The sequence below is a fragment of the Sitophilus oryzae genome, unplaced genomic scaffold (assembly GCF_002938485.1).
Source record: "Sitophilus oryzae breed Bouriz unplaced genomic scaffold, Soryzae_2.0 scaffold_965_pilon_pilon, whole genome shotgun sequence".
Taxonomy (NCBI): Eukaryota; Metazoa; Arthropoda; class Insecta; order Coleoptera; family Curculionidae; genus Sitophilus; species Sitophilus oryzae.
The window spans coordinates 443182-467311 of NW_022147600.1; the positions used below are offsets into that span (position 1 = coordinate 443182).

General features: G+C 31.5%; 1 protein-coding gene across 3 annotated transcripts in view; it reads right to left on the bottom strand.

The window, feature by feature from the left end:
- The window catches only part of LOC115891076 (irregular chiasm C-roughest protein-like), a 549766-nt gene that overhangs the window by 71932 nt on the left and 453704 nt on the right, over positions 1 to 24130 (bottom strand). For all 3 annotated transcript variants that reach the window (XM_030911476.1, XM_030911478.1, XM_030911475.1), the window contains 2 exons: positions 856 to 945; positions 390 to 554 (listed from right to left, as the gene is read on the bottom strand). In XM_030911476.1, coding sequence (XP_030767336.1) covers positions 390 to 554; positions 856 to 945 — 255 coding nt within the window. The remainder of the gene's footprint in view (positions 1 to 389; positions 555 to 855; positions 946 to 24130) is intronic.

Here is a 24130-nt window from a genome sequence, read left to right on the forward strand (position 1 = left end):
AATAATTTCTCTCTGGTTTGGCTGAAGAATATAAGGCAGAGACAAATTAGGAGATTTTGCTTTCTTAGTAAAAAGTAGAAAATTTCTTAAGTAAGAAGATTTCTTAAGAAGTGGCTTTCTTAAAAAATACTTTTTTTTGTAGATTTCTCTTCCAGCGGAGAAAACCCCAGACTTTTTTCCAAAAATAAATTAAGTTGCTTTACTGTATTTTGCTCATAAAGTTGAGGTGCTCTAAGTAAATATTTAAAATTTATTTTTAAACGATTTATAGAATTCAAGAGAACATTATTTTAAAAATGTTCTTCTTGCAAAATGCTATTTTCTCATTACTGTTTTTTATATGATTGAAAGGATATCTCTATCCATATAAACGAAGATTAGCAACTTACCATGTCCATCAATCCATGTAATCTCAGCTGCTGGTTTCCCTCCATAACTGATACATTCAAGCTCTATTTCTCTATCTTCAGTCGTCACCATATAATCACCCTGTACTATTTTGGGTGGATCGGGCGGAACCAAGACTGTCAAAGTGGCAAAGTCACTCCTAATACCTAAGGATAATATAATATTTGTTTAAAAGTTTTTTATGTACTATTTTTCTCGCTTATAATTAAACTAGTAGGTACATAAAATTCATGGAAAATTGTTCGTGGACAGAGGAAAACCATTACAAAGATTTTTTCGAAAAAAAATTAAACAAAAATCCAAAAATGTTTTTAAAAAATTCCAAATTTTCAAAAAAATGTGAGAAAAACCCCATAGTTTTTGGCGTCGAAATATACTACCCTTAAAACATTTATCCTTATTTAAGACCCACCCTGTTTAGAGGATATTAAACTAATTTCAACTTACCTGGATCACCTTGTGGGCCCGGTGATACTTGACACTGATACCTGGCGTCGTCGTCCAACATAACCGGATAAATGTCCAACGAGAAGTCACCTGAAATGGAACAAAACACATAAATTTGGCGACTCAAAGATATTTCGTACTTAAATATGTTTCCCTTAAGTCTAATAAAGTTTATCATTCAGCCGCCGAAATTTCTAATACCTAAGAATAATCCGCTGCTTGAGCCCTTACGAACTTTGTTATTGGGTTTTATGTTAGTGTTGATGTTTCCCTGTAGCGTCCCTAAAGTTGCGCAACAACCCCCTCCGACCTTCCCTATACCTTCCTTAATAAAACTTTTCATTAAATCGCTTTTCCAGATTCATCGCTTAAAGGGCTTATTAACACGCCATAACGACCAACTGGACTCGTTCCTCGTTTGAAAAATTCATCGTTTCTTTACGACTTGATTTATTTTTTTATGTCAGCATAAAGGGTCGTTCTTTCTCCTAACAAGAAAAAATAAGCCCGGAGCTGGCGCTATTTTTTTCTTCATAGTTTCGCGCTGGGAAGGGCGGAGGGCATCGCCGTGGGATATAAAACGTTTTCTTAACACTGCAATAAAGCCTTACATTTACGAAGTAGTAAGGCCTTTAGGTACGTCGATGATTTTAGGGAAGAGTCTTTATTGTCCATTTTTACTGCACTCGTAGTTTTACGGCCCTTCCGTACTTCACTCGGACTTCTAATTAAAAACTTTTATGCCGGTGTCGTACTGTTTTACGGGGAACTATATTTTATGATAATTAGAGATAAATTAGCTCTTTTTAAAATTACAGTATCTTAGGACCCGATAATAAAAGTGAGTAGCATTGAAAATAAGTAAATTCTACTTAATTTTCAATTTTTAACTGATTTTTTTGATTCTACAACCCGAGCTAAAGTTCATGCATTACAAAACTGTAACTTAAAGTTTTAGTTTCTTTGAAAGCAACACAAAAAGTTACATATTATGGGGGAGTGCAGTAGTTTTCTTTGTAAATTTTCCTAAAATAAAAATTGACGGTCAAAACCATGTCTCCTAAGCATTTTATTTTTTGGATCATGTCATTACATGCCTTGGTTAATTTTTAAGAGCGAAATGAACTTTCCACCAAAAATTTGTAATTTTTTCAATTATTATCATTTCTTTGGCAGGAGGGTTAGAGGTCGGGAAGAGGTACCAGTTTCATTAAATGAACTTCTCTTGGTTCTTAAAGAAAAATGGGAAAGCAAACGCAATATGATATATGCCTCAATGACAGTATGAACGGACATATACAGGCAGTTTATTTTTTACAATTTTTCTTTCTGTCTGTATACTTATTACAGATTTTTTAGAGTATTGCAGATGTTTCCTTTAATATCGTTAGTTCTGATTAGCGATGGGAACTATCGAATGAATTAGACTATCGAATGGTTACTGAATGAATGATTTCAGCTATCGAATGGTTTTATTCGAATAAAATCATTCATTCATTTGTATACTAAAGCATATGTGACAACCTCGCCGTGCGACTAAATGGTTATCGTTGCGCCACGAGCCACGACTATCGAATGCTTTTGATAAATGAAATTTAGTATTCCAAATTTTTATAACTTCGCCTTGTAAATACTATGCTATTTTTGCGTTTATTAAAATATTTAAAATACTAAAATAGTAGTTTTTTTTAATTGACGATTGTGTGCGAAGTGGTCAAAATTTTTCCGAAAATTTGTGTGATTTTCCGTAGCCCGATCTTTCAGTTATTTAATTTTATATGGTATATTATGGTTAGATTAGATTACATTTTTTAATGGGAAATTTTGAGAAGTAGCAATTTTTAAGAGAGATGAGATGAACTTACAATTAATTTTAAAAATACATATTTGTATTTTAGATGTTTTAATAATATGAATTAGTTGAACTTAATCATCATATTTAAGTAATGTGGTTAAGTAAATGGGGTTATCAAACTCAAATTTTGGGGTGAGAAAATTAAATTGAAACTTTTACACGTGCCAATTTAAAAAAAAATGTTAACAATGTTTGTATTTTGTTTATGCTAATTCTCTTACATGTAGTTTTTTGCGAAGAAATATTTCATTTATTTTTTAAAGTAAATGCCAGTAAAAGTAAATATTATTTTGAAATAGTAATATAAAGTAATAAAATGTAATATAAATAATTTTGATTTCTAATTTTTTATTTATATTTTCCTTCCATTACACATGCTTAGAAAATTAATAAATGTTTATATTTCATGATTTTAAAATTTGTTGTTAATATAACAAATTAGTTCTGTAATTATTATTATTTAATAAACCAACATTGCCATTTAGAGACTATATTATTTTTAAATAGGATCTAATATAAATACTTTTGACTTCTATTTGTTGTTTATATTTTGATACTACTTAAAAAAAATGTTTATATTATTAAATGATTTTAAATTTTGTATAACAAATTATTAGTGTTATTATTATTTATTAAACCAGTCTTTGCTTAAAAACATTAAAAATAATTTTCCTACATCCAAAATAAAAAGTATTATTGCAGTGTAACAACAGAATATTAATAAAAAAATGCAAAACATATAGACATACTATCCCTAACTAACTAATGCTAAAGAAAAATATTCTTTGCTAATACCAACTAATACGAATATATGGCAACAGCGCCCTTCATAATGTATTTTCTGTGTAAATACTAGCACCTCAATAAAAAAATAATGTGTCCTTATCTTTATTAGACTCCGCAAAAAATCAAAAAGATGCCGGCTTCTTTCATAGCATTGCCACCGACCGCTGTCGGGTTTCTAGGAAAGAAACCTACGTCGCCGGACGACAACTAGAATCCAGTTTATATTTTATTAAAATCGATCCTGACGAATAAATGAATTTGATAAATGAATGAATTTTATAAATGAATGGTTTTTGCTGCCGAATTACTAGAATACAATATTTCAAGGCAGATCACGCATCTATTCGATAATTTTTATTCGAATAGTTTTCGACGAATGTTTTCTTACTAGCTATCGAATTATTCGAATGAATTGTAACTATCGAATGTTTCGATAGTATTCATTCGATAGTTCCCACTACTAGTTCTGATATCGTTATTAATGTTTATTATTATATTTAACTTTTTTTTAATTTAGTATAGAGTATCCAATGCAGTATAATATGACGTTAGGACAATAGTCACCAAAATCGTCTAGTCATATTAAAAAATTACATCAAAAAGTAGTGATAATTGAAAAAATTGCAAATTGATCGTGATCAATGCATTTCACACTTAAAAATTAACCAAAGCATGTATTAACATGAATTTAAAAAACAAAATGCTTAGGAGTCATGGTTCTGACCGCGAAATTATATTTTAGGAAAATTTACACACGAAATTATTGCACAGGGTGTTTCAAAGTTAAGGTAAAAAACAACCCTTCGATTAACCCTGTATAATATGCTAAATACTAAAGTTTATAAAAAACTTAGTTTACGAATTAAATTTGATATAATTATATACAGTTTGCTAAAAAATTCATGAAAATAGGGCTAAAAATAACAAATAACACTTTAAATTTAACCTAAAATTTCTCCATTGCGTTTTTATTTGTATCTGAGTGTATGTTATAATAAATGTAATAGGGTTCCTTTAAATTATTAAATCCTACCTTATATTCCTTAAAGACACAAAGTAAAATTGATTAAATACATAATTTATGGAAAAATGTCACACACTCAATATACATTTCATAGGAAAAGAAAAGAAGTAAAAATGAACATGTTCAAGACGAAATGGTTCTTTACTACTGTACGTCTTACATTTTCTTTTTACGATGATTTTACGGTTTTAGTAGCTAGTAAATCTTTTCAAATAAAAGTTCAGCATAAGCTATGATAGTTACATTGACGTAATATTGGAAACTATTGTACACTATTGATGATATTGTATATTACAGTTGGGGGTTGAAATCTTTGGTATTATAACAGCAAAATAGATTACTAATTCACCACAATACACCAAACCACTTGTTTTGGCGCATTGCGGCGAATTAGTGTTTTATTTTGCCAAAGATATTGTACGTATGAAATGAGTACCTAGCTGTATTTAATGGTATCAGCAGAATATAGCTAATATTTAGTAAATTAAATCAATAAAATTATATACCGGTTGCGTCTCAAAAGGGGCTCACCTCTATAACTTTTTTTATTTTTTCAGATAAACAACGATATTTGGTATGTTAGTATATGACAGAAATTAGGATTGATTGACATATTCAATTGTTTTCGGTCACTTCCGGTTTCACCGGAAATTACTACAACTTATGATTTTTAAATGACACTGTCGGTATTTTTTTACTTTATTTAAGAGAAAATCACACTCTGAATAGAATGACATACACGATCAAATTTATTTTTCCAAGGCACCTTGATTAAAAAATAGTGTTTTTAACCTAGCCATTTCGAACTCTAGATTGAAACTTAAAATACAATTTGTTTTTGAGCGAATATGTCAAAAGTTGACATATGATATGTCATTCGATTCAGAGTGTCATTTTCTATCGAATAAAGTAAAAAAATACTGAGGGTGCCATTTAAAAATCAAAATTTGTAGTAATTTCCGGTGAAAACATGAACTGATCGAAAACAATTGAATATGTCAGTCAATCCTAATTTATGTCATATACTAACAAACCAACTCTCGTTTTTTTATCTGATAAAATAAAAAAGTTATAGAGGTGAGCCACTTTTGAGACGCACCCGGTATACAGGTTGTTAATTTGTTTATTACTCGCGGCAAGAGCTTTATGGTTGAAATATGGCAACCTCGGCCCGCTCGTCGAGAGATGACGCGATGGGACAAGTCGGCAGCTTAGCTTAGTACTCATTTTGGAATGTAGGCAGTGTTGACATTAAGTAATCATCCAGTTAACAATCTGTATATTCTCGGCTTTATACAGTAGCTTGATAAAATTATTAGCTGTAGTAAAACTGCGAATCTCCATCAATGGGGATTAATGCACAGTAGGCGAACTTTTAAAACTGAAGAAAAATTTCAACTTTAATAAAACTTTAAAAGCTAAGTATTAGGATTAATATTAAGACTAAGATTAAGGGTAATTTTCGAAGAAAGAACCGGCCGTGGGATTATTTGTCATTAAGACTTTATCATGAGCATAACTGAAGTTCCTGCAAACTTTTCGTCTCTCTCTTTTCGTCTCAGTTTAAGCAGAATCGTGATTACTCAATGGCCATATATTTATGAAACACCCTGTATACATTTTTAAAAAATCTTAAAATATGTAAAACAACAAAATAAAATATACGTGTTTAAGAGTTTTTTCGAAAAACTCACCGGTTTTTAAATAAAAAATATTCTAATATTTGAGGGGTGGTTTCACTCCCTTAGAATTCGAGTTTCGAAAAATCCCTTCTTATCGAACCTCTACACCCTAAAGTCAATCTGTTTTCCAAAAATCAGCTTTTTACGTCAAGCGCTTTAAGCAGGATCGTGATAAATCAATGACCAGATTTTTCGAAACACCCTGTATACATTTTTAAAAATCTTAAAATATGTAAAACAACAAAATAAAATATACGTGTTTAAGCGTTCTTTCGGAAACTTGACCGTTTTTTAAATAACAAATATTGTAATATTTGAGGGGTGGTTTCAGTTTCTTACGTTGAGTGGTTTGAGCTTCTTAGGTTGAGTGGTTTGAGCAGGATCATGATTAATCAGTGAGTCAGTCACTTAAGGATTAGATACAGAGAAGACCAGGCTACTAGTAACATAGCAAGTTGCAGGACGAATTTACGTTAACCCGTTTTGCGTTCGTACTCGAGAGTCACTGCCGCCTAGTCGGCTGGTCAGGCAGTACGCAGTTGCAGTTGTGCTTGGACGGGTCGGTCGTGACAGACTAGGAATATGACGCGAGTGCCGAGTATTTATTATTTTCATTTTAAGTGTTTACCTTCACTTAAGGTAACATTTAAAATAAAAATACTTAAATATTTATTATTTAAGTGTGTTTACAAGCCAAAACTAAAAACAAATAAAATCTCTAAACCCAAAAAAATATAATATTACTCTAAATAAAAAAAGTTATAACAAGTGTTCAAAAAGACCACCTTCTTGTGCTAGACAGAAGCCTAGGCGGTCGTAAAATCCCCGTCTGACATTGGCTAACATATTAGGGCTAATAGTTTGGAAAGCCTAACTAGCCTAGGGCTAATAGTTTGGTATTTTTACTTGAAGCTCATCCAGATTATTAGCCCTATTATGAACATACACTTTGGATTTTACATAACCCCACAAAAAAGAAATCATAGGGAGAAAGATCTGGTGATCTAGCGGGCCACAAAATAGTTCCATATCCACTAATTAAACGGTTGGGAAAAGTGTTGTTCAAATATTCTTGAACAATACGGGCAATGTGGGCAGCAATTTGATTACTTGAAAACGTGGGATTTTGATCCGCGGTAGCATAAACGAACACTTGCTTTAACTCCTGTTCTTCATTAATAAACACATCAGGCTTTTTGTGTTTTTGTCGGGACACGCACCCATATGTTTCAAAATTATTAATAACTCTTGATATAGTAGATAAAGATGGAATTGGCCTGTTTACATAAGTTTGTGGAAAAATTGTTTGTATATCCCGATTTTGGAAATACCATTTTACAATTTGAATTTTCTCACGAACTTCATAAACATCCATTATTTTACTTAAAAAATAAATTTTAAACGAGAACTGTCGCGAGAATCTACGTATTCGTTTTGGCTATTAAAACACGAATAAATACAAATTCTGAAACATTCTTATCACATATCGACCTATTTTTATCACAGCACAAACCTGCATCCTGCATGACATCGCACACTTTACCGCCACAGACCAGCAACATAAGCGAGAGTTTCGAAAAAAGTACAGTTGTCAAGGCTCAACTACTAGAGCGTGCAACATAGAAGTATTGAAAATGAGTAGTTCAGAGGGAAGAAATTATTATTTTTAGCCATATTGTGTGAAGAAGAGGAGGAAGAGAAGGAAGCTAAGAAAAAAGAAGATTTGGGTTCACCCTATAAATCAAAAAGAGAAAGCAATATGGCGAATTTCATCATTTGTTTCCTGAATTAAAAAAGATTCGAAGAAAAGTTTTCTAATATTTTCGAATGTCACAAATCAAATTTGATTATTTTTTTTGCTATCGACTCCCATATTGCATCTTTTCTTTCTTGGTCTCTATATATAAAATGCTTGGCTCGTATCGCACAGCTCTGGATACTTTTGTACCAGTAAAATAAGCTTTTCTTCATTCATATTTAAAACGATTTAAAGGTTCGAACAAAAATAAACGAAATCTAACCTACATCATGCGACTTGAGCCAGCTAGCGTACTCGAAATACTGACAAGCCCTTCAATACTTGCATGTTTGTGGAGGTGTGCTGGTTCGCCGGTGCGCACATTAGGTCGGACCAGCACGACCAGGCATAAATATTGTCGGTCATATTTGTCCCTGACCGACACGACCTGTTTTGGTCGTGGCTTGTGGCGGTACGTGCTGGTACTGGTCTAGTGTGCTCTACTCTATTAAATAACACGGTCACCTTCACCGGTAGATTTTACTGGTCTGGTCCGTGCCGGTCCGTGCAGGTATAGTGTGCGCGATCTTTAAATACAAATTCTAAAACATTCTTATCACATATCGACCTATTTTTATTTTATCGCATTTTTTCGCCTGCTTTTTATCCGGCGGACGGGTATACGCTAATTCGTCCGGTTCTGCCTATGTTACTACTACGGTGGTCCGGTCTGTATATTAGTATAGATAAACTGTTCATTTAACCGGAAATAAACTGTTTTTATATTGCACCGATTTGTCAAAAATTAGAATTAGTTACAGCGACCCAAGTTTACTAAGTTAGTTATTCCTAAATACGGCGGAGAATTTGCGATAAAGAATGGCCATCGCCAACTTGGGAGAAAGCACTAAATATTTCAGAGTGCGCTCGGAACAATTCGGGCACGGACCGAATCGGAATCGACTGTGAAAATCCAAATTGTGTTTGTTTATTGGATGGTGTCGGCCTTCGACCATTATTTACAGGGAAAGTTTTCCGGTTGACACGTGTTAATAATTTTCCGGATAAATGTTAGTTCGGAATGGAAATTTGGTACGTCAATTTCCCACTTCCTTGATTGTATAACGATAAATAACAGCCTGATGATTTCTTTATTAGAAAATACTTTTTTTTGAAAATACTAAATAATTCAAGAAGAGGAAACAACTTGGGCATGGTTTGAATTGAAATTAATTGATTCCCAGTGAGCAAAGTTTTGTTACATTAAGGGAACATTAGGGAACACTTACGTATCTGCGTTTTATTGCTCCTTATCAGGCACAAGAAGGGCCTGGTAACGTACCAACGACGCACATTGGTTCAGATTCAAAAAAATCGACGCATAGGGATCAAGAAAAAAATTTTGAAAATTTCAACAATGATATTATTTTCAACAGATGATGGGTCCGTTTATTCAAATTTATCACGATCCACTTTTTAATCGTAATAAAAAAGCGTACAGGAATGATGTTTTCGTTAGATTTTGTAGTTTAAATATATCAGTTATTTGCTGATAATGGTTTAGTGTTGCTAATATATTTTGGTTCTTAGTTCAAAGACTTGGAAATAAATTAAATTATAATGGATTTTGAAGATCAAGGTAAGTACTTTTTAAGAGAATTTTATTAACTTAAATATTTTTTTTATGAAGCTAGTAGTTACCACAAACATAGCAGAGCGTTCTTTTGAAAAAAATTAAACTTTGAAATTGCGTATCTTTAGAACTCCGCCGATCTCCGCTTCTGTATTTTATAATTTTTAAATGGTATTATACCAAGTTTAATTTACCACAAGTATCTTACCCCAAGAAACCCCGAGGTAGATGATATATAAATTAAAATTTTAAATTGACCAGTAGTCTGATTTTTGTTCCATGGATATTTTCTTAAATTATTATACTAATATTTTTTGAGTAACTCTGGAGTGGTAAAAGTGTAACTACAGAGACTCACATGTTCCTCCCGTACTCTATTCCTTTTATTATAGGAACAATAAGCCGCAGATCAATATGTGAGCGGTTTTTGAAAATGGGTTTTAATAATAGGTCAGAAGCGGATATTATTGATGAAATTATTTCATTTTTGTGTGATAATAATATTCCTAACATATTATCGAAAAATAAGCAAATTGAAAATTTTGTTTATAATTGGTCAGAAAAGTGGAGGAAATGTAGTTATACTTGGAGCAGTTTTATTTCCAACAATTTTCTCTGGCTGAATAAAAATTTACTTCAAATGGAAGAGAATCTATCTTTTGATGACCCTGGCCCTTCAAGAAGAATTTTTTTTTCATAATTGTCCAAGTCCCAAAAAATAAAGAGACCAAAGGTATATATTGCCAAGGAATTAATTTATAATGTCTTACAGAAAAAAACATGTTTTTTTATCTACATAATGCTGCAAATATTGCATTAATGATTTTAATTAATGGCAAAGATTAAAAATCCATTTATTTCTAGAAATTAGAGATTCTTACACCTCGGAATCTCGTTTCTAATTTAAGGAAGGAACATAACAATAAGACAGGAAAAGCAGTCCAACTAGGGTTTGAATTTCCAGAGAAAGTAGTCGCCACTAAAAATAGGTGAAGATTTACCCGCAGATGACACTCATATGGCAACAGAATATTATTGTCAATCAGATAGTGAAGAGGAACTAGAAGAAAGTGGTGGTGAATCATATGTCATGAAGAAAATGAGTTTGAAGACTCCATTTAACGCATATTGCAATTTATGTTTTTTCTTTAATTTAGACCAGATAACCTAATGGGTATTCTTTTTTTGACTAGGTTCGAAGCATTTTTCAAACCTTTTTAAAAACTATAATTTTTGAATAAAATTCATAGAAAATCCCCCTTTTTTAATATTTTTATACTAAACAAACCTAGTCTGAAATATATTTTGTTTATTCCTTGGACTATCTTTGTGCAGGAGAATCTTGCAAAAATGTGCAAATCTACACATATAATGTTTTAATGTAATGTATTTTTATAGTTATCTATCTTTTTTATGAAGTCATATTATCTTGTCTTGAAATAGTTCTTGACCTCAGTGTTTGAAAACCAGTGACTTTGTCCTCCTCTTTGGGTGAAGTTATCATTTCCATTTTCGCTTTAATTGTTTTTCTTTTCTTCTTTTATTATATCCTCCTTCCTCATTTCAGTTTCTTCATTTTTTAAAGTTCTTTTAAGGGGACAGAATCAGTGTAGCAAGTGATTGGTAGCATCTACATATATTTTCAATGATATATAATTGTTCACAATGTTGGAAGCAAAAATTTAGAGTACCCATAGGGGATAACATGCTCTACATACTGTACTTCGCGGATAATCAGGTGCTCATAGCACAAGATTACGATCATAAATTATATGACACGTAAGCTTGGTAAACTTGGTAATACTAACAAGTAAGCTTGCTAATATTAACAAAACAGAATATATGTGTATCGGAGGAGAACAACAAGACCTAATACTAGAAGAAGGGAATAAAATTAAATGCTGCACAAAATACAAATATTTGGGTATGGAAATCACAGATGGACTGAGCTGTAATAAAACGAAACCAACTTGGGAGGAATGCTATCAAGGTATTAAAAGGGCTACTGTGGGACAGAAGCATAAACAGCAGGAACAAAACATTAATATACAGGATTGTTCACAACATAGACACGGAGTATTGTAGCTAAACGATGAGATTTTTACAAATTGTAAGTTTGGGGTTCGTTGAAGGACTATTAGAACTACAATTTAAAAATATTTTTACAAGATACAGAGTGTCCCAAATAAATAAAAAATATCAAAGTTGTATTTTTTTAAATGGAACAACCTGTATATTACTACATTTTTAGTTTCTACGATTAAAATAAAGGTAAATTTGATTAAGGTTTATTACACTTAAACCTTACCGTTTTTGAAATATTTTCAATTTTATGAAATTGCAGTAAAAATTTTAAGGCTTCCAAGGGTATCAAAGTTTTTAATACTAAATATTTACTGAAGTTTATTTATTGATCAGTTATTGTGTTGCAATAATAAAAATAATACTACCTTTACAGAGTGTCTAAAAATTTATTTTAAATAATTATTAGCTTTAGACGGCAATAATTTGATTAATTTAAATAGAACACTCTGTATATTTTATGAGAATCACATGTAGAATATAATTGTCTATCAAATTGTATTATACCATTTTTTACCTATCTCTTTAAGTTTCCGTAGAAAATGCATTTTCTTGTAATTTAGAACTTATTTATCAATATACCCATGGAATACTGACATTTTTAGACTCGTTTTTAGATTATTTTTAAAGATGTAGGTACCAAATTTTTAAAGAGTACAGATACGAATATTGTCCATATAATTTCTTTATTTCATTAAAAAATAAAAAAAAACTGATTAAATATTTGTTAAAGAGGACCAATTAATGATTCCAGTATTCAAACTACATTGACTGACTGTTTGCGTTGATTAATAATAATTGTCCCAATTAGAGAGTGTAGTAAAAACTCACACCTTAAAAATGATATTTCATTTTTAATAAATGCTTATTTGTAACAACAGAGACGTTCATTTTTATAACTTATTATTATATTGGTTTCTGATTCAAATCCACATTTATTTAGAATAATTTATTCACAAACACAAAATTAAGTATGCAATTAATTAGTATTTGGGCGGAAATAATGGTGTTATATTTAATTAATGTTTTAAATGTGTTATATTTAATTAATGTTTCTTATAAAGATTTAAATAGTTGCATACTTTTTGCATACAAATGGGCTAGTAATATTATCGTTTTGCTAAAAACGATAATATTACTAGCCTGTACATTTTGTACATTTGTAGCTTTAAAAACAATCGAAAATGTCAATATTCCATGGGTATATTGATAAATGAGGTCTAAATTATAACAAATTGCATTTTCTACGAAAACTTGTAGGGATAGGTAAAAAATGGCATAACACAATTTGATAGACAATTAAATTGTGCATCTGATTCTCCTAAAATATACAGGGCGTTCCATTTAAATTAAAGAAGTTATTGGCGTTTAAAGCTAGAAATTATTTAAAATAATTTTTTAGACACTCTGTAGGAGGAAGTATTATTTTCATTATTGCAACACAATAACTGATCAATAAATAAACTTCAGTAAATATTTAGTATTAAAACCTTTGATACCCTTGGAGAAAAGAAGCCTTAAAATTTTTACTGCAATTTCACAAAATTGAAAATATTTCAAAAACGGTAAGGTTTAAGTGTAATAAACCTTAATCAAATTTACCTTTATTTTAATCGTAGCAACTAAAAATGTAATAATATACAGGGTGTTCCATTTAAAAAAAATACAACTTTGATATTTTTTTATTTATTTGGTTTGGTTTGGTATTATTGGTTATTATTTTTAAATTGTATATAGTCCTTCATTGTGTATAGTCCTTCAACGAACCCAAAACTTACAATTTGTAAAAATCGAATCGTTTAGCTACAATACTCCGTGTCGTATGTGGTGAACAACCCTGTATAATACTACCATCAAGAGTATAACCACATACAGCTGTGAAGTGTGGCCAATTAGGAAACAACAAAACGAATGCTGGAAGCTACAGAGATGGATTTGTTGAGGAGAACACCAGGCAAATCAAGACTCGAACGAATAACTAATGAACGCATAAGAGAGATTATATAAGTTAAACATACAATAGTGGACGAGATAAAGGATAGACAACTTAAATGGTATGGGCATGTCCAAAGAATGACAGAAATAAGAATCCCAAAGCAAATCGTAAACTGGAAACCTGCAGGGAGAAGAAAACCGGGTAGACCGAGAAGAAGTTGGCAGGAAGGGATTGACACTTTTATGGGAGAAAGAGCTCTCGGAGACGGTGCATAGAGAGACAGACAGGCATGGAGAGATCGCATCGGAAGACGTAGAACGTTTTAAACCGATTAATATACAGTCTTGATAACTGATGTAATAGTGAGGTCTTGGCAATTGTGACGTTATGATTTTGCAAATTAAGGAAAATTCAGCTGCAGAAATATTTTTTTAAATTTTGAGAGTACTTTAGTGATCTCCAACAATCATCTACAATGTATATATTCCTATAAATATTGATCCTTACAAATGATTTTTAATGACATAAAGCACGTCCATAGATAACTGATTTAATTTTTCACCGTTATCGGAGGATGAGAATTTTCCATTGGCACGCGTTAATAATTTCCAGGGTAAATATTAGACGGAGCCGGTCGTCGGGTTTCAGACTGCGCGCCAATTAGTGTACATTAGCGCCGCGTCCCGGCGGACGTGCGCCCACTATTAATATTAATACGTTAAGTAACGACACTAACGTAATTTCATCCAAACCAACAAAGAACACCGAGTGTGAGACCATGAGAGAATCGAATACGGCCATCCTAAATTTATTTACAACTAGCTGACCGTATAAACTTACTTACAAGATTGTGATAGTTTATAATAGTGTCAGTAGATATATTTTGATTGTTTGCGACCATGGATGGTTGTTGTTTTGCAAAAAACGTTACAAGAAGTAAATGTCAACATAAAAAATCTTTTGATAAGGAGAGTTCTAGAATGTTTACTTCATTTTAGTACTATATTAAACAGTTGCTGTTTGATCGAGGTCGAAACAACAATGTAGCAATTTATTTTTTTGATTATTTTTTTTGTAAAGAAGAACGTCGTTAGATGTATATGTATTTTTATATTTTATAAAGGAAATTTCCTTGTGAATCCAATGTTCTATGATGTTAGTATTTAAGGCTCTATTGTGTAGAGGATGTTGTTTTTAATTGACTCATTCGTGAGTTTGTTTTTTTTGTTATATATGTATATTTGCAAAATGTTAATGACTTTTGCTTATACATTTTAGAAACTGTCCTGATGATGGGAATACAATTCTCGAAAGCTTGACAAATTTGAAAAGTAGTTTTAATAACCTACGTGGTGATTATTGACTGCATCTTCACTTGAATTTTGAGTTTTTTAAAATATTATATATACATATAAAATAAATTTTGACTGTTTTCTCAACATGTAAAAAGCTACTGAACATATGGGTACAATAGCTCACGAGCTTGGGACACCCTCAAAAGGAAAATTTCACTCCCCCAACTCCCAATGGATGACACACCAAGAATGTACGAGTTTGAGAAACACCTTTCTGTATTGAGCAACAAAAATAATTGGAAGAAAGAAACGTTTGCTCAGCAATTAAAAGAAGAAAATTCTTCTGATGAAAACTAAAGCAGGTACAGGGATTTGGACCGAAAACTAAGTACTCCGAACCAATGGGCTACCAACCACAGTATCCTTCAGGCCGAAATCTGCCCTATCGAAATATGCGTACATTTTATTTTAGATAGGAACTCTCGGAAACAAGATATAACTATCTTATCAAAGAGTTAAGCAGCCTTAAGACTACAACTCAGTAGCCATCAATTCAAAGTTGGTCAAAGAATACATATAAAAGCTCAACAAGTTAGGTAAAGAAAATGAAGTCCTTCTATTCTGGGTACCAGCCTACTAAGGGATAGAAGGTAATGAAAAAGCAAACGATTTTGTTTGTCCAGTAGGCCGCTGGTTTTAATTTTGGCGGTACGATCTGTGATTGTCACAGCTACCGCTAGATGGAGAGAGCGTCTAGCACTATCCATAGTAGTACTTTTTGTACTCAAATGCTATTTTGTGTTTTTCGTTTTGTCAGATTGAGGGTTACAGCAAAGTCGGCCTGACGATGGAGATATATCTCCGAAACCGGTCGTCGAATGGCTGTTCCGTTCAGTCTGATGAACTTAAGGCAGAGAATAAGCACATATGTAGGGTTTTTTGGCCCCCTTTTTCCGCTTCTTTTAATTTGTTTGGTTATGAATTAATAGTTTGCTTTAGTGAGAATAATTGTTAATAAATTAAAAATAGTAAAAGGAAACTAGAAGAATATTATCATAATACTAAATATAGACAAAAATATGTCTGAAAGTCTGATAAATAAATTAAAATAAATGAATTATAATAAATTAGTGTCAACAATATGAGAATATTTTATTTCAATAACTGTTTAAAATATTTACGAACTTAATTTTATGCGAGAATAAATAGTAAATAAGTCCAGCAGAAAGCAGTAGAAATATGTTATGATTAATAAAACAAAAAGCAGGAGATATACGAGATTTATAAACAGGTGAATAAATTATTCATGTAGTAACATAAAACCGTAAAAAGCTTTTTTGAATAAACAAAGCCGCTGTTCACTCTAGATATATTTCTCTTTTGTAATGAATAGTCGTTGGAAAAGCTCCCCAAACATAAACACATTAACCAAAGTTTTGTTCTGTTTAGACTCTGGAGTATCGATCAAGGTGGGGTGAAAGTTAAAGGGCACAATTAAGGGTCAAAGGTCGCCCTTAGCCAGATTCATCGGTTGCCATCTAAAATGAATATTTGACATTAATATTTGTCTTTGGTAAGGTGAGTACGAAATGAGAAATTCAATATGTTCTTTGTTGCTGTATTGATATTTAATCCTAATAAATTTTTTATTCTTCCTAAATTATTGTCGTTTTTGGATTAAAAGCATTTAATATACCTACCACAGAACTAACAGAAATACTACCTGGGTCATTAGTATTTTAAAGTGATACTTATTGACAAAAGTAACTCATTCAACGTTTACTTTTGTCTACCCAATAACGACAGTTCCGTCGATTTACCTGACATCCTTAGACCTGCAAACCATAGACTAATGTCATGTACTAATTAAACTTATATTTTGAAGTTTTAATGTCATCGTTTGGCATTTTATATGGGGACTACAAAAAGTTTTTCATAATTATTCGAATAATATTAAAAAACTATACTTTGGATGGGATTTGATCAAAATCCGTTCTTAGTGAGTTTATGTTGTAAGGAGTAACTATTCCAATTTTCAGCTCAATCTACCGTGTAGTTTTGAAGATATCGTGATGAGTCAGTGAGTGCCAAATCGCTTATACAGACCGGACCACCGTAGTAGTAACATAGGCAGAACGGCACGAATTAGCGTATACCCGTCCGCGGAATAAAAAGCAGGCGAAAAAATGCGATGAAAATAAAAATAAAGTAAAACGCACACGAATGTTGGAGTGGCCTTAGAATTCGAGTTTCGAAAAATCCCTTCTTATCGAACCTCTACACCCTAAAGTCAATCTGTTTTCCAAAAATCAGCTTTTTACGTCAAGCGCTTTAAGCAGGATCGTGATAAATCAATGACCAGATTTTTCGAAACACCCTGTATACATTTTTAAAAAATATTAAAATATGTAAAACAACAAAATAAAATATATGTGTTTAAGCGTTTTTTCGGAAACTTGACCGTTTTTTAAATAACAAATATTGTAATATTTGAGGGGTGGTTTCAGGTTCTTACGTTGAGTGGTTTGAGCAGGATCATGATTAATGAGTGAGACAGTCACTTAAGGATGATATACAGAGAAGACCAGGCTACTAGTAACATAGCAAGTTGCCGGACGAATTTACGTTTACCCGTTTTGCGTTCGTACTCGAGAGTAACTGCCGGCTAGTCGGCTGGTCAGGCAGTACGCAGTTGCAGTTGTGCTTGGACGGGTCGGTCGTGACAGACTAGGAATATGACGCGAGTGCCGAGTATTTATTATTTTCATTTTAAGTGTTCACCTTCACTTAAGGTAACATTTAAAATAAAAATACTTAAATATTTATTATTTAAGTGTGTTTACAAGCCAAAACTAAAAACAAATAAAATCTCTAAACCCAAAATATAATATTACTCTAAATAAAAAAAGTTATAACAAGTGTTCAAAAAGACCACCTTCTTGTGCTAGACAGAAGCCTAGGCGGTCGTAAAATCCCCGTCTGACATTGGCTAACATATTAGGGCTAATAGTTTGGAAAGCCTAACTAGCCTAGGGCTAATAGTTTGGTATTTTTACTTGAAGCTCATCCAGATTATTAGCCCTATTATGAACATACACTTTGGATTTTACATAACCCCACAAAAAGAAATCATAGGGAGAAAGATCTGGTGATCTAGCGGGCCACAAAATAGTTCCATATCCACTAATTAAACGGTTGGGAAAAGTGTTGTTCAAATATTCTTGAACAATACGGGCAATGTGGGCAGCAATTTGATTACTTGAAAACGTGGGATTTTGATCCGCGGTAGCATAAACGAACACTTGCTTTAACTCCTGTTCTTCATTAATAAACACATCAGGCTTTTTGTGTTTTTGTCGGGACACGCACCCATATGTTTCAAAATTATTAATAACTCTTGATATAGTAGATAAAGATGGAATTGGCCTGTTTACATAAGTTTGTGGAAAAATTGTTTGTATATCCCGATTTTGGAAATACCATTTTACAATTTGAATTTTCTCACGAACTTCATAAACATCCATTATTTTACTTAAAAAATAAATTTTACTCGAGAACTGTCGCGAGAATCTACGTATTCGTTTTGGCTATTAAAACACGAATAAATACAAATTCTGAAACATTCTTATCACATATCGACCTATTTTTATTTTATCGCATTTTTTCGCCTGCTTTTTATCCGGCTTTTTATACGCTAATTCGTCCGGTTCTGCCTATGTTACTACTACAGTGGTCCGGTCTGTATATTAGTATAGATAAACTGTTCATTTAACCGGAAATAAACTATGTTTTTATATTGCACCGATTTGTCAAAAATTAGAATTAGTTACAGCGACCCAAGTTTACGCTATTCCTAAATACGGCGGAGAATTTGCAAAAAAGAATGGCCATCGCCAACTTGGGAGAAAGCACTAAATATTTCAGAGTGCGCTCGGAACAATTCGGGCACGGACCGAATTGGAATCGACTGTGAAAATCCAAATTGTGTTTGTTTATTGGATGGTGTCGGCCTTCGACCATTATTTACAGGGAAAGTTTTCCGGTTGACACGTGTTAATAATTTTCCGGATAAATGTTAGCTCGGAATGGAAATTAGGTACGTCAATTTCCCACTTCCTTGGTTGTATAACGATAAATAACAGCCTGATGATTTCTTTATTAGGAAATACTTTTTTTTGAAAATACTAAATAATTCAAGAAGAGGAAACAACTTGGGCATGGTTTGAATTAAAATTAATTGATTCCCAGTGAGCAAAGTTTTGTTACATTTAGGGAACATTAGGGAACACTTACGTATCTGCGTTTTATTGCTCTTTATCAGGCACAAGAAGGGCCTGGTAACGTACCAACGACGCACATTGGTTCAGATTCAATAAAATCGACGCATAGGGATCAAGAAAAAAATTTCGAAAATTTCAACAATGATATTATTTTCAACAGATGATGGGTCCATTTATTCAAATTTATCACGATCCACTTTTTAATCGTAATAAAAAAGCGTACAGGAATGTTGTTTTCGTTAGATTTTGTAGTTTAAATATATCAGTTATTTGCTGTTAATGGTTTTGTGTTGCTAATATATTTTGGTTCTTAGTTCAGAGACTTGGAAATAAATTTAATTATAATGGATTTTGAAGATCAAGGTAAGTACTTTTTAAGAGAATTTTATTAACTTAAATATTTTTTTATGAAGCTAGTGGTTACCACAAACATAGCAGAGCGTTCTTCTGAAAAAAATTAAACTTTGAAATTGCGTACCTTTAGAACTCTGCAGATCTCCGCTTCTGTATTTTATAATTTTTGAAACGGTATTATACCAAGTTTAATTTACCACAAGTATCTTACCCCAAGAGACCCCGAGGTAGATGATATATAAATTAAAATTTTAAATTGACTAGTAGTCTGATTTTTGTTCCATGGATAATTTCTTAAATTATTATACTAATATTTTTTGAATAACTCTGGAGTGGTAAAAGTGTAACTACAGAGACTCACATGTTCCTCCCGTACTCTATTCCTTTTATTTTTAGGAACAATAAGCCGCATATCAATATGTGAGCGGTTTTTGAAAATGGGTTTTAATAATATAATAGGTCAGAAGCGGATATTATTGATGAAATTATTTCATTTTTGTGTGATAATATTCCTAACATATTATCGAAAAATAAGCAAATTGAAAATTTTGTTTATAAATGGTCAGAAAAGTGGAGGAAATGTAGTTATACTTGGAGCAGTTTTATTTCCAACAATTGTCTCTGGCTGAATAAAAATTTACTTCAAATGGAAGAGAATCAATCTTTTGATGACCCTGGCCCTTCAAGAAGAATTTTTTTTTCAGAATTGTCCAAGACCCAAAAAATAAAGAGACCAAAGGTATATATTGCCAAGGAATTAATTTATAATGTCTTACAGAAAAAAAACATGTTTTTATCATCTGCATAATGCTGCAAATATTGCATTAATGCTTTTAATTAATGGCAAAGATTAAAAATCAATTTATTTCTAGAAATTAGAGATTCTTACACCTCGGAATCTCGTTTCTAATTTAAGGAAGGAACATAACAATAAGACGGGAAAAGCAGTCCAACTAGGGTTTGAATTTGCAGAGAAAGTAATCGCCACTAAAAATAGGTGAAGATTTACCCGCAGATGACATTCATATGGCAACAGAATATTATTGTCAATCAGATAGTGAAGAAGAACTAGAAGAAAGTGGTGGTGAATCATGTTATGAAGAAAATGAGTTTGAAGACTCCATTTAACGCATATTGCAATTTATGTTTTTTTCTTTAATTTAGACCAGATAACCTAATAAAATTCTTTTTTTGACTAGGTTCGAAGCATTTTTCAAACCTTTTTAAAAACTATAATTTTTGAATAAAATTCATAGAAAATCCCCCTTTTTTAATATTTTTATACTAAACAAACATAGTCTGAAATATATTTTGTTTATTCCTTGGACTGTCTTTGTGCAGGAGAATCTTGCAAAAATGTGCAAATCTACACATATAATGTTTTAATCTGATGTATTTTTATAGTTATCTATCTTTTTTATGAAGTCATATTATCTTGTCTTGAAATAGTTCTTGGCCTCAGTGTTTGAAAACCAGTGACTTTGTCCTCCTCTTTGGGTGAAGTTATCATTTCCATTTTCGCTTTAATTGTTTTTCTTTTCTTCTTTTATTATATCCTCCTTCCTCATTTCAGTTTCTTCATTTTTTGAAAGTTCTGTTTAAGGGGACAGAATCAGTGTAGCAAGTGATTGGTTGCATCTACATATATTTTCAATTATATATAATTGTTCACAATGTTGGAAGCAAAAATTTAGAGTACCCATAGGGGATAACATGCTCTACATACTGTACTTCGCGGATAATCAGGTGCTCATAGCACAAGATTACGATCATAAATTATATGACACGTAAGCTTGGTAAACTTGGTAATACTAACAAGTAAGCTTGGTAATATTAACAAAACAGAATTATTTTGTGTCGGAGGAGAACAACAAGACCTAATACTAGAAGAAGGGAAGAAAATTAAATGCTGCACAAAATACAAATATTTGGGTATGGAAATCACAGATGGACTGAGCTGTAATAAAACGAAACCAACTTGGGAGGAATGCTATCACGGTGTTAAAAGGGCTACTGTGGGACAGAAGCATAAACAGCAGGAACAAAACATTAATATACAGGATTGTTCACAACATAGACACGGAGTATTGTAGCTAAACGATGAGATTTTTACAAATTGTAAGTTTGGGGTTCGTTGAAGGACTATTAGAACTACAATTTAAAAATATTTTTACAAGATACAGAGTGTCCCAAATAAATAAAAAATATCAAAGTTGTATTTTTTTAAATGGAACACCCTGTATATTACTACATTTTTAGTTTCTACGATTAAAATAAAGGTAAATTTGATTAAGGTTTATTACACTTAAACCTTACCGTTTTTGAAATATTTTCAATTTTATGAAATTGCAGTAAAAATTTTAAGGCTTCCAAGGGTATCAAAGTTTTTAATACTAAATATTTACTGAAGTTTATTTATTGATCAGTTATTGTGTTGCAATAACAAAAATAATACTACCTTTACAGAGTGTCTAAAAATTTATTTTAAATAATTATTAGCTTTAGACGGCAATAATTTGATTAATTTAAATAGAACACCCTGTATATTTTATGAGAATCAGATGTAGAATATAATTGTCTATCAAATTGTATTATATCATTTTTTACCTATCTCTTCAAGTTTCCGTAGAAAATGCATTTTCTTGTAATTTAGAACTTATTTATGAATATACCCATGGAATACTGACATTTTTAGACTCGTTTTTAGATTATTTTTAAAGATTTACCAAATTTTTAAAGAGTACAGATACGTCCATATAATTCCTTTATTTCATTAAAAAATAAAAAAAAACTGTTTAAATATTTGTTAAATAGGACCAATTAATGATTCCAGTATTCAAACTACATTGACTGACTGTTTGTGTTGATTAATAATAATTGCCCCAAATACTAAAAAACGAGTTTTGTATGTGTATTAGACAGTGTGGTAAAAACTAACACCTTAAAAATGATATTTCATTTTTTAATAAATGCTTATTTATAACAACAGAGACGTTCATTTTTATATCTTATTATTATATTGGTTTCTGATTCAAATCCACATTTATTTAGAATAATTTATTAACAAACACAAAATTAAGTATGCAATTAATTAGTATTTGGACGGAAATAATGGTGTTATATTTAATTAATATTTTAAATGTGTTATTTTTAATTAATGTTTCTTATAATGATTTAAATAGTTTTCTTTTTGCATACAAATGGGCTAGTAATATTATCGTTTTGCTAAAAACGATAATATTACTAGCCTGTACATTTTGTACATTTGTAGCTTTAAAAACAATCGAAAATGTCAATATTCCATAGGTATATTGATAAATGAGGTCTAAATTATAACAAATTGCATTTTCTACGAAAACTTGTAGGGATAGGTAAAAAATGGCATAACACAATTTGATAGACAATTAAATTATGCATCTCATTCTCCTAAAATATACAGGGCGCTCCATTTAAATTAAAGAAGTTATTGGCGTTTAAAGCTAGAAATTATTTAAAATAATTTTTTAGACACTCTGTAGGAGGTAGTATTATTTTTATTATTGCAACACAATAACTGGTCAATAAATAAACTTCAGTAAATATTTAGTATTAAAAACTTTGATACCCTTGGAGAAAAGAAGCCTTAAAATTTTTACTGCAATTTCACAAAATTGAAAATATTTCAAAAACGGTAAGGTTTAAGTGTAATAAACCTTAATCAAATTTACCTTTATTTTAATCGTAGCAACTAATAATGTAATAATATACAGGGTGTTCCATTTAAAAAAAATACAACTTTGATATTTTTTATTTATTTGGGACACTCTGGTTCTTGTAAAAATATTTTTAAATTGTATATAGTCCTTCATTGTGTATAGTCCTTCAACGAACCCAAAACTTACAATTTGTAAAAATCTAATCGTTTAGCTACAATAATCCGTGTCGTATGTGGTGAACAACCCTGTATAATACCACCATCAAGAGTATAACCACATACAGCTGTGAAGTGTGGCCATTTAGGAAACAACAAAACGAATGCTGGAAGCTACAGAGATGGATTTGTTGAGGAGAACACCAGGCAAATCAAGACTCGAACGAATAACTAATGAACGCATAAGAGAGATTATTTAAGTTAAACATACAATAGTGGACGAGATAAAGGATAGACAGCTTAAATGGTATGGGCATGTCCAAAGAATGACAGAAATAAGAATCCCAAAGCAAATCGTAAACTGGAAACCTGCAGGGAGAAGAAAACCGGGTAGACCGAGAAGAAGTTGGCAGGAAGGGATTGACACTTTTATGGAAGAAAGAGCTCTCGGAGACGGTGCATCGAGAGACAGACAGGCATGGAGAGATCGCATCGGAAGACGTAGAACGTTTTAAACCGATTAATATACAGTCTTGATAACTGATGTAATAGTGAGGTCTTGGCAATTGTGACGTTATGATTTTGCAAATTAAGGAAAATTCAGCTGCAGAAATCTTTTTTTAAATTTTGAGAGTACTTTAGTGATCTCCAACAATCATCTACAATGTATATATTCCTATAAATGTTGATCCTTAAAATGATTTTTAATGACATAAAGCACGTCCATAGATAACTGATTTAATTTTTCACCGTTATCGGA